This window comes from Amyelois transitella, chromosome 11 (assembly GCF_032362555.1).
Source record: "Amyelois transitella isolate CPQ chromosome 11, ilAmyTran1.1, whole genome shotgun sequence".
NCBI lineage: Eukaryota > Metazoa > Arthropoda > Insecta > Lepidoptera > Pyralidae > Amyelois > Amyelois transitella.
The window spans coordinates 5,101,327-5,116,427 of record NC_083514.1 but is presented as its reverse complement, the minus strand read 5'-3'; the positions used below and the strand labels follow the sequence as shown (position 1 = coordinate 5,116,427).

Sequence of the window (15,101 nt, the reverse complement as noted above, 5' to 3'; positions counted from 1 at the left end):
ATGTTCGCGGGCGACGCCTCAAGCTGAGAGAAGCCGAAGCCAAAAGCAAATTAAATTTCTAATTGGTTATCTCAGTAAATCAATGACGTGTGGTTCCCGGCACCATTAGAAAAAAGTATAGGACCACTTCATCTCTTTCCCATGGATGTCGTAAAAGCGACTAAGGGATAGGCTTATAAACTTGGAGATTCTTTTAGGCGGCAATCTGTCACTATTTGAATCTCAATTCTATCATTAAGCCAAACAGCTGAACGTGGCCTATCAGTATTTTAAAGACTGTTGGCCCTGTCTACCCCGCAAGGGATATAGACGTGATTATTATTATGTAGGTATGTATGTATGTATGCAAAACAATGCGAACATTGTGTTTTAAGGATGAAAATACCTATTCGGAAAAATAATGAATGTACAATCTTTGCCCAAAAAATAAGTGGAACCTACAAACAACCGGGGAAAGGGAATCGTAAGCCTTTGTTATCTTGATTCATTTTGATTCACACGCAGGGTGCGGTCGCTGGTACAAGAATCTCTTCCATCGCTGAGGCTATGTCGTCGTTTAGTCTTATTATGTAATAGGAGGCGTGGATGTTGTATGTAAGTTGGTAACGCAGGCGCGGTCTAGCAGGAGCAGGGCGGAGGGATTAAGGCGCGTCAGTCGGCGCTCGGCGACTGGAGGTGCTTCGCGCTTTGCGCCGCGCTCCATACCGCCGGAGCGTGGCTCGGGGCGTGGCGGTTACGTAAACACGCGTGGCATAAAGCATCTGCAGGCGGCGCGGAGCCGCGCCACTGTCCGTCCCAGAACGACCCCATGTCGGCCCGCGCCGCCACCTGAGTTTATGAAGATAGCTGTACGGTCGCCGCCGCGCCGTCGCCGTCGCTGCCACCATAGCCGAATATCGTGCTTATAGGTACGCTAACTACAATCTCTTTAAGCTATGTATTACATGATTCGTAGCTTAGAGAGATTGATCTTCTTTAAAATGATAAGTAAACACGTTATATAAAATCATTCCATCATATTTTTGTTTACTAAACATGAAGCCCACAAGTTCATAGTTCTACTGTTTGAATGAGTATTGACAAGTTCAGGGAAAACTGTGCTACCGTTTACAGCTGCTATGATGGAATACCTACCTTTGCTTTGACTCTAAGTTACTAGGTATATAGCTAAATAAAGCCAGGTACATATGGTAAATACTTAAATAATGGTACTTAGGTATCTAAATATTATATGTAATAAAAAGATAACTGAAAATTTTATTTTGATACATTTTTAGTTTATAGATAATAATTCCCTCTTAAGTTTCTAGTTGTAAATAAACAAAACCTTTTAAGAGTTGGTACCGAGATTACTTACTTATGTACTTATATTTCTATTAACGATAGGCGCGTCTCGTAAGGGCGGATCCACCAAATATGAGAAATACATAGGTAGGTATACCAAATAAAGCGCTTTCGTGCACAATTACGACTATCGAAAATCTACTCGATCGGGTTACTTCTTACGTTGTCTCTATAAGTATCTTACAAAAGCAATATCAACATGTTAGTAAGTACCTAGTAAATTATTATAGGCTATGTAATTTACAGGGACATCTATTGACAACATGCTGTAAGATTACAACTTTAAAAATAAATCACTTTTAATTTATAAATTTTTCATTCTGATAATTTTAAAAGTATGTAACGTAATCTAAGTATAAATTAGTTATATTTTCAGAATAGGCACAGTTGGTAGGTTAAGTACCTATTCATGTGTGTGTGTACATACATGTATATTAAATACACCTAAATACATATAAATTATCGACCAAGTAACGAATGCGACCAATATCAAGTAGAATTTCGTCGTGAAATATTCTAAGCGACAGTCAAAGATTAAGGTTCCGTTACATAGGTATAAGGCAAAAGCAAAATATTTAAAAAGGATCCCCATATAACAAATGTGTTTTTTCGTAATTTTTTTTGCCCAAAAACAAGGTATTAACGGTAACAGGTAGACGCTTCAAATTTTCACAAAATATTTACCTAGTTGTATGTTAGAAAACAAATAATTAAATAAAAATAAAGTCGAAAAAGCTGGCTTAAGGTATCTCGTGAGCGGAGGGCTGGAAATTATCTGGCTCAGAGTATCAGCATTGCCATTCAAAACGGCAATGCTGCCAGCCTTCTGGGCACGCTTCCGCAAGTTGATGCTATGCAGGGACTAAAATTTCTTAATTTAATTTTAGTAATCGAAGTAGTTTTATTTTGTAGTCATAATGATTAATTTAACTTTTGCATTAAATTAACAATTTACATACGTATATTAAAATAATGTAATTATATTAAAGGATTAAAGGATACAACAAACACATTATTTAATAGATAAAAAAAGTGTACGGAACCCTTCCGACTCACAATTGGCCGCTTTTATTCTAGTTTGTCATAATACATTTACTTATTTCCCGGGCTTTATTAAAAAACTTATATAACTACCTAGGTCTAATAGCGCATATCTGATTACTAATTTTCATACTTTTATGTTTAAATACTTGTTATTTTTACAAAGAGTTTCTACTCCACGTGTAAAATCTCTACCTACCACATGCAACCCTTTCAAAATCGGCGATCTACTTGCACCTTGTACAGACCCGTCACCAAAAGATTACCAAAAGAGATTAAAAACAATGATACCTATATGCTGAGGGAATAGTTGTAGGAACTTAAAAACTTCTTGGACTGTTTCGCTGAAATTCACAAAGGTCTGCAGGATCAGCATAGGACATGATACAATTTTTTGTTAAACAAATCTTTATCTTGTCATTACATAATTTTAGTTACTTATGTACGTACTAGTATATAATTTAAGCAACTTATTTATATTTTTACAATCATAAGTTTGGAATTAGTCAAATGGTTGGATACCGGGCTATGGAAAGATACAATGAAACCTCTGTTTGTGACAGAAAAGATCTGGCTGACCGACGTAGTATTCTTCAAAAAAAGGGCAATCAAAGCAGAAAGGGAACGAATTCGAAGAAATCCAGTCCAGCAAGAAAAGATTTTATCTACCAAAATGAAATCTTTTGCTGTTGATGAGTTCATTTTTAAAGATGGCTTAGGTCTTACAGCGTGTAAGAGACGTACCTACTGGTCATTTCCTAAAATACAAAAGTAAGTTTATTAGAGAGAGTAGATAGAGCCAACAGTCTCGTAAAGATTGAATGGCCAGGTTCGGCTGGTACATATCTCTTCATGATAGAATTGAGATTGATAAATTGAGAGGTTTATTAGCATATCTCTTAGTCGCATTCTACGAAATCCATGGGAAAGAGATGTAATGGTCCTATTCTAAAGTTCCAGGAACTAGGCACGTAGGTACCTAAATAAGGAAGTTTGTTTGTTTATTATCTTTTCACGCGTAATCTACTGAACCAATTTTGGGCGTATCCTATACTATTAAACGAGTAAGTTATTTTGTAACCTAAATAAATATATTTGTAATCGCGTCATATGCTCGAAAACTAACGACCCGACGCTCTTACAATTTCGTGTTTTATAATTTGATATATAGTACATACATAGTTATATACAGTCAGGTCTATATCCCTTGCAGGGTAGACAAACCTAACAGTCTTGAAAAGACTGATAGGCCACGTACCAATGTACATACAGCCGTAAAAAGTCGATTAAGCTGGCTGAATATGGGGTTCCGGAAAATTCATTTTTCCCATATATTCACCCAAAAACATTTTTCTATAGAACCGACCACTTTACTGATAAGGGATAGGCTTATAAACTTGGGATTCTTCTTTTAGGCGATGGGCTAGCAACCCGTCACTATTTGCATCTCAGTTCTCTCATTAAGCCAAACAGCTGAACGAGGCCTTTCAGTCTTTTCAAGACTGTTGGCTCTGTCTTCCCCGTAAGGGAGACGTGATCATATGTATGTATGTATTTTTACTGATATCTGAGCTGGCCGGGCCTGAGTTCGATCCCTGGTAACGGACAGTTTAAGTTTTTATTTTTTCATTTTCGCGGGACGAAGTAGGTAAAAGCTAGATTTATTATAAGTTTTACTTGTTGACTAAAACAATCGACGTTGTAAGCAAAACAGATGGCTCAAACTCATTTTTTTGTGGTAGGTACCAAATCAGTACGGAAGCCAAAAAAATATGTAGGACAAAATGTAATTCTTTATCACTACAAGTACCTACAACCTATCGATCTTATCTTATCCCACCGAGGCAGTTCAATGTTTACTCGTCAAGCGCTCGCCGTGCCAAAGGAAAATCTATCAACGTCGGATCATATTACTCACGCTTTTAAAGTGACGTAATAATAAATGATGTCGTAAAGTAAAGGTAGAAAAATGTTTTATTTTTATAGTTGCCATTATAAAATAATTATTTTGTTTGGTCTTGTTATCTTGAGGTCCATAAGCACCAAAATATAACGTCTTGATGTCTTATGGGGTTAACAGAACCTATTAATACTAATAAGGCTAACAGGCATACATACTTATACGGACATATTTATACGGACGTCAAATTCAACATCAATATTTTAGTATTTAACTTTCTAAACTACTTATAAGTAATTAGTAAACCTTATCACAGCCACTACAGACTCCTACATAGGTACTTAACCATTCAACTTTATGTAAGCACTACCACAAAGCACTTACATAGTACCGCTTCCCCGCAAAGTTTTGTCGCTTGTTACTCCGTTCAACTTTGTTTAGGCATTACCTATCGAGTAAGTGCTTACATGAATTCTTTTTGAGACAATATACATTAATGGATTGTTGATGAAACGCACGAGAGATTGAGAATTTTGCCAAATGTCACAATTACAATGTTGCATATTTTTTAAACATTAACTAAATGATCACCCCTCAAGTTCTAGGCAGACACAAAACAATATTTTTTTGTAATCTTGATTACAACTAGATGCTAGGACTTCCCAGTGAGTAGGTAAGCCAAGATCGTAATGGGAATAACCGGCTACTTCCTATAAAGGATTACAAATTTAAGACTACTAGGTACTAGATTTGTTAAGTTTTATTAAGAAAGTAACATTCTTTGGTCTTCATCTTATTGTCACACTTGTTATCACGTGTTCATAATTAAAGAAGATGGCCCATTTGGCGAAATAAACGATGCAATATTAGCCAGTGGCTGAAAAAAATAAGAATAGGATATGATTGCAGCATCAAGCGAGGAGATGCAGGCGCACACGGCGCTGATGGCGCTTGCAGCGCTGGGCGCGCTAGCGACGGCGGCGGCGGAGCGCGGCAGCGGGATCAAGGTCGGCGGCGGAGCTCCCGGCGCCGGCGGCCGCGACGGTGCGCGTGGCGGCGGTGTCCGCATCGGCGGTGACGGGCTGCGAAGACCGCGCACCTCCCCCGCACCGCCACCACCCCGCGCACCCTCGGTCATCACCGCCGCTCTCGTGGTACCTCATAAAGCATTCGGCACGCGAGACTACATTAAGGCTGAGAAGGCGGCTTTGCAGAAATTGCCACGCAAACTTAAACTCTTCTCTCAAGTGCGCCTGAACAATACGCTCTCGACCCAGGGTTTAACACCGAGTCCTATGTGTGAGTTATCTACTTTACTCTTCTTCGATTGCGATTAAAATACATATAAGATAGGTACTCCTACTACATCTTGATTTCTCTCTCTTTCAGCTATCTTGGACTCATTGTGTAAAGAATTTCTGGCAGTCAACGTGTCTGCTATACTTTATCTTATGAATCATGAACAATACGGGCGCTCTACTGCCTCCGCACAGTATTTTCTACAACTTGCCGGATATCTCGGCATACCGGTAATTTCTAACTGTTTTTCTGGTAGGGCTTAATACACGATACATCCATATACATCGCAAAATAATCAGAACCGGAAGTTCTATGAAGACTTCTCACCTCACATTTGTCAAAGTACAGTTATTTCAAAGAAACTCAATTCGGTTTATGTCTTCTTCCTCCTGGCGAAAATCCCAGTAACATCATCACTTCTCTTGAGTGGAGCCCAGGGTGAGTATTCAGATCCTTAAATGGAGTACCATGACGTAGTGTAGTGTAGTAAGTGTATTAAACCCTTAAAATTCTCTTTTAAACGGTTCTACTTTTTGCGCTTTATATTTTTTAACACATAACTTTTTCTCACGTACATACATACGTAGGTTATCGCGTGGAACGCAGATAACAGTGGTTTAGAGAAGCGGGCGTCGCACGCGTCGCTGCGGCTTCAGCTGGCTCCGTCCATAGAGCACCAGACGGCCGCCATGCTGTCCATCCTGGAGCGGTACAAGTGGCACCAGTTTAGTGTCGTCACGTCCGCCATAGCCGGCCATGATGATTTTATTCAGGCGGTCCGGGAACGGGTTACGGCTCTGCAGGTGAAAATTTACATTATTTATTTCTGCCTGATTGAGGCGCGCATTTTACTAGTTTACGGCATCACCAGAACCACGCGGCACAATATTTCATAGACGATGCTACGATAATTTCGTAAACGTTGAAAGTGTATTTCGAAGATGATGCTACGAGAATTTCGTAGATCATGCTACGAGAATTACGTAGATCATGCTACGAAAATTTTGTAGACCATGCTACGAAAATTTCATAGACGTTACTTTGAGTATTTCGTAAAACTTGCTACAAGTTTTCCGTAGACAATATGAATGAAAAATATGCCAAATAGAAGGCGTAAATTTCGAGATGTTTGAAAGTAGGCCAAAACTCGGAAAAGATTAATTGTTGTAGAATTTGAACCTGCACCTCCCTCTCTGTGTATCATGCTCTTTATTTGAGCATCAAACCGTTCGATCACGGACGCTCTTAAAATACCTGAAAATCAACTGCGGATATTTTCAGGATCGTTTCAAATTCACGATACTAAATGCGGTGGTGGTGAAACGGCCATCTGATCTGAGCGAGCTTGTGACGAGCGAGGCGCGCGTGATGTTGCTGTACGCGACGCGAGAGGAGGCCGCCGAGATCCTGTCGGCGGCGGGGGATCTGCACCTCACTGGAGAGAACTTTGTGTGGATAGTGACGCAGAGTGTGCTGGGTTCCATGCAGCAGCTCAATAAATTCCCTGTCGGCATGCTTGGTAAATTTCCTTCTGTTATACTTATAAATTAGCGTTAAAGAGGTCATTAGATCTCGATTCAGTCGAAATTTTTTGATGCTGCTGTACGCGACGTAAGACAAGGCCGCTGAAATCCTGTCGGTCTTCTAATTATTGGTTTTCTTAATTCTGTAGGAACCTAGAAGTGTTAGTTATTTGCGAAAAGATTAATTGAAGATTGCGAATAGTTCAAGCCACCAAAAATTAACTTATATATCCATATTATAAGAAAAAAAATTACTTATAATATGGATATATAAGTAAATTTTTGGTGGTTATATCCATATTATAAGTAAATTTTTTTCTTATAATATGGATATAGCGAAGATTTATAACAGAATTTTTATATTATTATTCCGATTTCTTTGTTTTTAATTGAATGTCGGTTCATTTAAATTTCGATCTTATTTCAATTAGGAACGTGACATGACGGGAAAATTCGTCGATTGGTCACGCACGTTCGGTGGATCAATTGGATAAGCATTCATTTTAAATAGATGTGGGTTCAAGTCCCATTTGCCTGCGCATTGGAATGCTGTGTAAATAATTAATTGGTTGCCATCATGATACGTGCGGGACAGGACCCTACATCTGCCCAAAAAACGTCAGCTCTCCGTTCAATTTTTAATTTACGCAAATGTCGGGTTTCCCGCTCTTCCTAACCCTTATGTGTAAACGAAAGTGAATTGCTTTATTTGCTCTTCACGGCTTATCCGCTGCGCCAAATTTGATTACTCCGTAAATAAATTATGTTGCAAGTTATCGTCGGAGATGAAAAAGCGATTCGTTTTGCAGTCTCTTTAACTTTTTACAAAACTGTTAGTAGGTTTATTGACATTTCTTTCATTTTTTCATGTGTCAAATATAAACTATAATTAGTTTTTTTTCTATTAGGTGTACACTTCGATACTTCAAGTACGTCTTTGCTAGCTGAGATAGCCACCGCTGTGAAAGTGTTCGCTTATGGAGTAGAGTCGTACATATCGGATCCGGAGAACATCAGACATCCCCTGGGAACTCGTCTGTCGTGTAGTGGAGCTTCTGCAAGCGAGGCGCGATGGTCTACTGGGGAGAGGTTTTACCGCCATCTGAGGAATGTGAGCGTGGACGGGGAAGCTGGAAGGCCAAACATTGAGTTCACCCCCGATGGGGAGTTGCGAGCGGCAGAACTCAAGATTATGAACCTAAGGCCTGCGATTGGAGAACAGGTATTCTTTTTCCTAATTAGGTATAGGTACTTTATCATAAGTTTTGTCCGAGAACTTATAAAATGTTATTTATTAAGTATTAGCAATCCAAACAGTTTAACTTTAGATATACCAATTTATAAGTTCAATTTAGACCTTCAATTATTTAAAAAGTTTTAGACAGACCAACATTCTTAAAATAGATTTTTAGACATTTTTTAGTTTTCAAAAGGCCTCAAACTTAATATCTTCTTTGAAACTCTAGACAAGTGTATTACATTTATAAATATTGAGTTCGATAATAAAACCTTTTTACAGTTGGTATGGGAGGAAATTGGATCTTGGAATTCATATCCCAAAGAGCGTCTAGTGATCAAAGACATAGTATGGCCGGGTGGCTTACACACGCCCCCCCAAGGGGTTCCCGAGAAGTTTCACATGCGTATCACGTTCCTAGAGGAATCACCTTACATCAACCTGGCGCCGCCGGATCCTGTGAGCGGGCGGTGCTCGCTAGACAGAGGTGTCATATGCCGCGTGGCACCAGAAGTAGATGTTTTAGGGTAGATATCATTTTTGTTCGTTTATGAGAACCTACTTACGTGTATATTGATTCGCTACTGAATACACCTACCTATGACAACTTCTATCTCATGTGTAAAACATTTTTCTATTGTGATCGCCATTACAAAATTAGGGACAAGTAAGGACCCTGACGGGTGGTGCAAAGGTTATAACGCAATTTACTCGTAAAAGTTGAATACTTAATTAACGTTAGTTACTTACCATGAAAAATAAATATGTACGGGATAAAGTTCACAGATTCGTGAAATTTTTAATTGAAAATTCTCGTCTGGTGTCGCCATTACCCATTAATACAGAAAATTTGATTGTATTGGTACTTCACCAATACAATCAAATTTCCCGTTGTCAGCAATTTCCAAAGAAGAAGAAAAACTCATTTTAAACACTAGATTTTAAATGTGGCCCCTGGAGAAGGTTGAATTAAAATTCAATATTATTGAGCAAAGTAACTTATAGATTTAAACAAATCATTTCTATTGCTAGATTGGAAGCGGGGACCGCTCACGGTAACAGCTCACTGTATCAGTGCTGCAGTGGTTTCTGTATAGACTTGCTGCAGCAGCTGGCGGAACAGCTAGGTTTCACGTACGAACTAGTGCGAGTCGAAGATGGTCGTTGGGGGACTTTGCATAACGGCAAATGGAATGGTCTCATCGCGGATTTGGTGAACAAGAAAACTGATATGGTAGGTTCTGAAACATCAGTTACTCAAATTTATATATCGTATTTGAGGTAACATAATCTGTTTCATTTTGTTCATAGGTTTTGACATCGTTGATCATAAATTCTGATCGAGAAGCCGTGGTCGACTTCAGTGTACCATTCATGGAGACAGGAATTGCCATCGTCGTAGCAAAACGGACAGGGATTATATCCCCAACAGCCTTTCTAGAACCGTTTGATACAGCATCTTGGATGCTGGTGGGCGCTGTTGCGATACAAGCCGCAACCTTCTCCATATTCTTCTTCGAATGGTTGTCTCCAAGTGGCTTTGATTGTTCAACAGGTCATAATTCAAAGCGTGTTCCGCAAAATCGCTTTTCGCTTTGTCGGACCTATTGGATTGTGTGGGCTGTTCTATTTCAGGTACCTAATATACATTTTGTTTGCCTACATTACTTGGTTGATTAATTTACTTAAAACTCTTACAAAACCAATCGTGATTTCCAGGCATCTGTTCATGTGGACTCGCCTCGAGGTTTCACCGCTCGTTTTATGACGAACATGTGGGCTATGTTTGCCGTGGTATTTTTGGCTATATACACTGCTAACTTAGCCGCGTTCATGATAACTCGGGAAGAATTCCACGAGCTGAGCGGGTTGAACGATCCTAGGATAGCGATGCCACAGTCGCAGCGACCTGGCCTAAAGTTTGGAACGGTGCCGTGGTCGCATACTGATGCAACTCTTGCAAAGTATTTCAAAAATGCTCAAGCCTACAGGGCTCAGTAAGTATTATGCCAATTTCAACTAGCGTTCTACCTATTTCATTATCATCAGGTTATTGCCCTCGTTGAATTAGCATTTATAGAAATTTGAATACCTAGGTTTGTAAACGCGATTGTTCTTCGACACTGCAACTATTTAAGAGGCCGTTTGCTGCATTTTTATTTTATTTAAACTTAATGTACATTAAATGTGCGACAGGTGGACTAAATGCCATATGGCATTCTCTGTCAGTCGAGCCTTTAGACCAAACTGAGATGCATGTACTGATGAGTGGTGCGATATTTTGTTGTACTGGAATAGTTTCCTTTAATTTGACGAAACTTTATTAAAACCCCTAAACATGAACATGTGTTTATTTTACAGATACAACCGTAGTACGATAAATTTGGGCGTGGCAAGCGTCCTGACAGGAGAGCTGGATGCATTTATTTATGACGGAACCGTGTTAGATTATTTAGTATCCCAAGTAAGTTACAAATAACAACAATTGATAATTTTTGGGTACCTAGGTATTTAATTAATGGTCAGGTTTTTATTTTAAAATCGCTTTTGCTGAATTTATTGTTCTTTTTTGCCAGATACCTACATCCGGACAAATTACTAATGCGTACTTCTTTCCCATAGGACGAAGACTGTCGCCTTGTGACGGTTGGTTCATGGTACGGCATGTCCGGATATGGCCTAGCATTTACTCGAAACTCCAAATATTTAAGTATGTTCAACAAAAGATTACTCGATTTACGATCCAATGGAGACCTGGAAAGACTACGTAGGTGAGTTAAAGTTTTTGTAGGTAATATTTATTTCTGTTTGTAACCTTAAAAGACGAATAAAAGTTACCTATAGTTATAAGGTATTATGATCTTTTATCGCCATAAAGTCTAAGTGTCTATTATTTTCTCTAAGTATGTTCTTTTTAATACATTGCTAGAAAAAAAAATCTATCACTTTAACAATCTTTTGTTGGCTTTGTTCATAGATATTGGATGACGGGCACGTGTAAGCCCAACAAGCAAGAGCACAAGTCATCAGACCCGTTGGCTCTGGAGCAGTTTCTGTCAGCATTCCTGCTGTTGATGGCGGGTATTCTTCTGGCAGCGCTGTTGTTACTGCTGGAGCATGTGTACTTTAAATACATGCGGTCTCACCTCGCGGCGTCTAGCGCAGGAAATTGTTGCGCGCTCGTCTCCTTGTCTATGGGTAAGATTACTTTAAAGAACATAATTAGACACGCTGGCTCTTGGGGAGAATTTATCAGTATTCCTGATGCTGATGACGGGTATTTTGGTGGTAAAGCTGTTGTTTCAGGTACATGCGGTCTTATATCGCGGCGTACGCGGGAAACTGTTTCCCGCTCGCCGCCTTGTCTATGAGGTTACACTGTTTAAAAATAGTCTTCAACAAGTTCTATAGCAATTTCTGTCAGTATTCCTGTCTCCTTGTCTATGGTTAAGATTTCCTATTTCGGTACCTTTAGTCTCTCTTAAATATATTTAACTAAATTGTTTTCAGGACAATCTTTATCGTTCCACGGGGCTGTGGTGGAAGCTGCGGCGCGCGGGTTCGGGTCTGGGAGCCGAGGCCACTGCCGTTCTGCTGCCTGTGCTGCACAGGTACTTAACACAACAATGTTAAGTGGCTATCATTGAGTCAGGAAAAACAATTTATAACTTAGGAATATGCTTTACTCGGATTTATCGTAGGCTGTGATTTTATGCCGTGTTTCGAGCTACTAAAATACCTGTTGGAAACGTGTAACTTATATTTATTTGTTAGCAGAATAAAATGTAAAGTACTTATAGGGGAATGGAACCGTATATTGGATGGTTCTGCAATACTGGAAACCACCTCATTACCTATGCCTACCTTGCTTAAAAATTTCTGTTGGACATTTGCAGCAGGTAGATATTTAATTCATTAAAAATACCTAAGTAAAATTTTATTTTGCACAAATGGTAAACATATTTTTGATGTGGTGTTTGTTAACACGCCTCAATAACATAATTTATTATGGCGTCTTCCCCGGTTGCCTCCCCTCTTTGGCGAGCGGGGAACGCTGCACTCAATACCGTTCAAATGTAAAGGTATGGCGAGCGCGGCACGAGCGCGACGCCGCAATGGCGCGCGCACGGCAGCTCGCAGCGGCGCTGGCCGCGCACGGGCTGCAGCCGCCGCCGCGTCGGCTGGCGTCGGCGGCGGCGCTGCTGGCCGGCGGGGACGGGCCCGACCGCTCGCACGACGCCACGCGCCCCCGCACGCTGCATGCGCCCGCCGATCTTCTGCCCGATCTTGATCGACCGCTATCGTGTGGCGATCTGCGCTCTAGGTTTATTCATTTTTTATTGCCTAAATATAAGATTCTTGGTGTTTTATGATATATGTAATACGATATAGATTCCTAAGATTTCTATAAAAAGATCGAAGAAGTTATATTACATACATTATATAGTTTTGGTCTGCAAAAGTACCTAGACTTTGATTTAATAATGCAGTAATCTTCACTTATAATACAAGAAAAGATTTGTATTTTTGTAATGAATAAACTTAAAAACTTTTAAGCAGATTTTGATGAAATTTGGTGCATAGGTAGATAGACCATAGGAATAATATACCTTAGGTTTTTTCTGGAATTTCCCACGGGAGCAAGGCCCCGCATAATCTAGTTTCTTATAAGTACAAGTGCCGTGCAATGCTGATAGTTTACACCCCTTGTAATGTTTACATTAATTATTATTTAAATTATCTTTTTCCAGAGAGCGGACACGAGTGGAAATGGAAACAGTGCTGTGAGGCGTATATTGCGCCACCCTATTTCAATTCCTGAAGGCTGTTCTTACACCAAGTTATACAAGACGAAGTTAGTTATACCTAATGTTAAACTACGGACAGATAAAAAAAGCGTTGTAATTATTAAATAAATTATTCCAATTATTAAAACCGAGAGCTGGACGTAGATAGCGAAGCGTTGTTGTGGGGCTCGCGCGCAGTGCAGGCTGGGCACCGGGCGCGCGCCTCGTGTTGTCTACTACAATAAAATATATTTTTTGGACAATACCCCTTTGTTTTTTTAATGTGAAGTAAGAAAACTTATTGATGTATTATGTTTAATTGTATTGAACAATAATAACCATCATAAGATATGCGGATCAATTCGAAGATTATGCCTATACATTTTCAAAATATTATTAATACTTATGTAGCGTATACAGTGTACAACACTTCTATAATAAAACTACCTTTTTTAACCGCAGTTTCGCCCTCGTGATATGCAAAAAGCGACGAATTCAACGCCAACTACTTACAAAAATGCGACAAAATTAGCACCTCCTAATAAAAGCCACCACCTACAAAAATTACTATTATAGCGCCACCTACGAATAAATACAGGTTTTTCGCAAATCCTACGAGAACTATAGTTTTGACCAGGAAATATTGTATTTAGAATGCCTAGAATAGATTTATTTTCAAAATTGGATACATGGTATCACTTATTGACGTCACATCACTTAAATCTAATTTTAACTACTACCGCTTCCAAAGCGCATGAGTAGAAGAAGCGGCGGAACAAACTACACTGCAATAGTTCATACTGTATTCGTAAGTGTCCGTACGAAAGAAGAAAGGTCTTATTATTCCCACTGATGTGAAGCCCCGAGCTGGGTAGAAATACTTAATAAAACGATTCCGTTCGGTCAGAAAGAAAGTTAATAAAATGCACAATTTTAAAAACATTAATTTTACATTTATAAAATTCAAATGTACTTAACGGAGGCCTCATTCGCAATAATTGAAGAACAAGGTATGTGTATGTAGGTACGTTCACAAATTCAAAATCATTTGACGAAATATTATAATAGTATACGTAGTTCTGTAGATTATTCCAATTATCCAACTAATATTATAAATACGAAAGTAAGTTATTTTGTTTCATCTTCACGGGTCATCTACTTAATCTTCTTGAGAAATTACCTAACTATGAATCTGGAAAAGGATATAGGGTACTTTTCATTTCAAAACCGTGGGATTTACAAAAAAAAAACAGTATTTTTTGTAGGTGGCGTTTAATTCGTTGCGAAGTTACGCGTAAAAGCTAGTTGGATAAAAGTCAGAATTTTACAACCTGGCCCCACCTCTCAATTTTTGCGGAAGAAGCTTAGGTATCCATATTGAATCATGAATCCCGATAAAAAAGGAAGAAAGTCACATTTTAAAACATATATAAAATATATGTATATATCTATATAAATATAAAGCGAAAAACACTCACTTAGGAATCACGAAATCTCGAAATCTACTGAGCCAATAAAGATGAAATTTGGCAGGAAGGTAGATTTTAATTTGAAGGGATCCACTAAGAAAGGATTTTTGAAAATTCTATTCCTAAGGGGGTGAAATAGGGGTTGCAAGTGTATATGAAACTTCGTCATTTTTAGTTTGGGATAATTACTTACTTGAAATTTTAGATTTAAATTTACGGTTAGATTAAAATAAAAATCCATTAATTGGATTTTGAAAATTGCATTCCTAAGTGGGTGAAATAGGGGTTGCAACTTTGTATGAAACTTCGTCATTTTTAATGTTGGACACATGAAATGTTAGATTTGTTTAGTAACAAATTCCAATACAGTAATAAGATTTTAAAAATTGCATTCCTATTGCGGTGAAATAGGGGTTGTAAATTTGTATGAAATTTCGTCAATTTTAACGTCGGGCACATGAAATTTTTGAATTAAATTTTGGTGAGTATGAAATAATCATT

The 15,101-nt window shown here is 38.7% G+C and overlaps 1 protein-coding gene across 2 annotated transcripts; it reads left to right on the top strand.

The window, feature by feature from the left end:
- The first annotated feature begins 631 nt into the window (after positions 1–631).
- On the top strand, positions 632–13,396 carry LOC106135125 (glutamate receptor ionotropic, NMDA 2B). Of its 2 annotated transcripts, none has more exons than XM_013335330.2 (16): positions 632–908; positions 5,195–5,584; positions 5,675–5,814; positions 6,172–6,387; positions 6,866–7,103; positions 8,016–8,329; positions 8,627–8,871; positions 9,377–9,578; positions 9,656–9,979; positions 10,064–10,341; positions 10,706–10,808; positions 10,967–11,115; positions 11,322–11,542; positions 11,855–11,955; positions 12,427–12,668; positions 13,096–13,396. In XM_013335330.2, the coding sequence occupies exons 2-16, from the start codon at positions 5,209–5,211 to the stop codon at positions 13,130–13,132; spliced, it is 3,186 nt and encodes a 1,061-aa protein (XP_013190784.1). In that variant the 5' UTR covers positions 632–908; positions 5,195–5,208; the 3' UTR covers positions 13,133–13,396. The 2 variants fall into 2 exon arrangements, with proteins under 2 accessions (XP_013190784.1, XP_060802475.1); XM_060946492.1 differs by lacking the exon at positions 632–908 and adding an exon at positions 4,235–4,346.
- Positions 13,397–15,101: the final 1,705 nt, after the last annotated feature.

Coding starts and splice junctions, on each gene's coding strand:
- LOC106135125 (XM_013335330.2), top strand. CDS start 5,209: ATGCAGGCGCACACGGCGCTGATGGCGCTTGCAGCGCTGGGCGCGCTA. Junction 9,980..10,063: donor TGTGGGCTGTTCTATTTCAG/GTACCTAATATA, acceptor CGTGATTTCCAG/GCATCTGTTCATGTGGACTC. Junction 10,809..10,966: donor TAGATTATTTAGTATCCCAA/GTAAGTTACAAA, acceptor TCTTTCCCATAG/GACGAAGACTGTCGCCTTGT.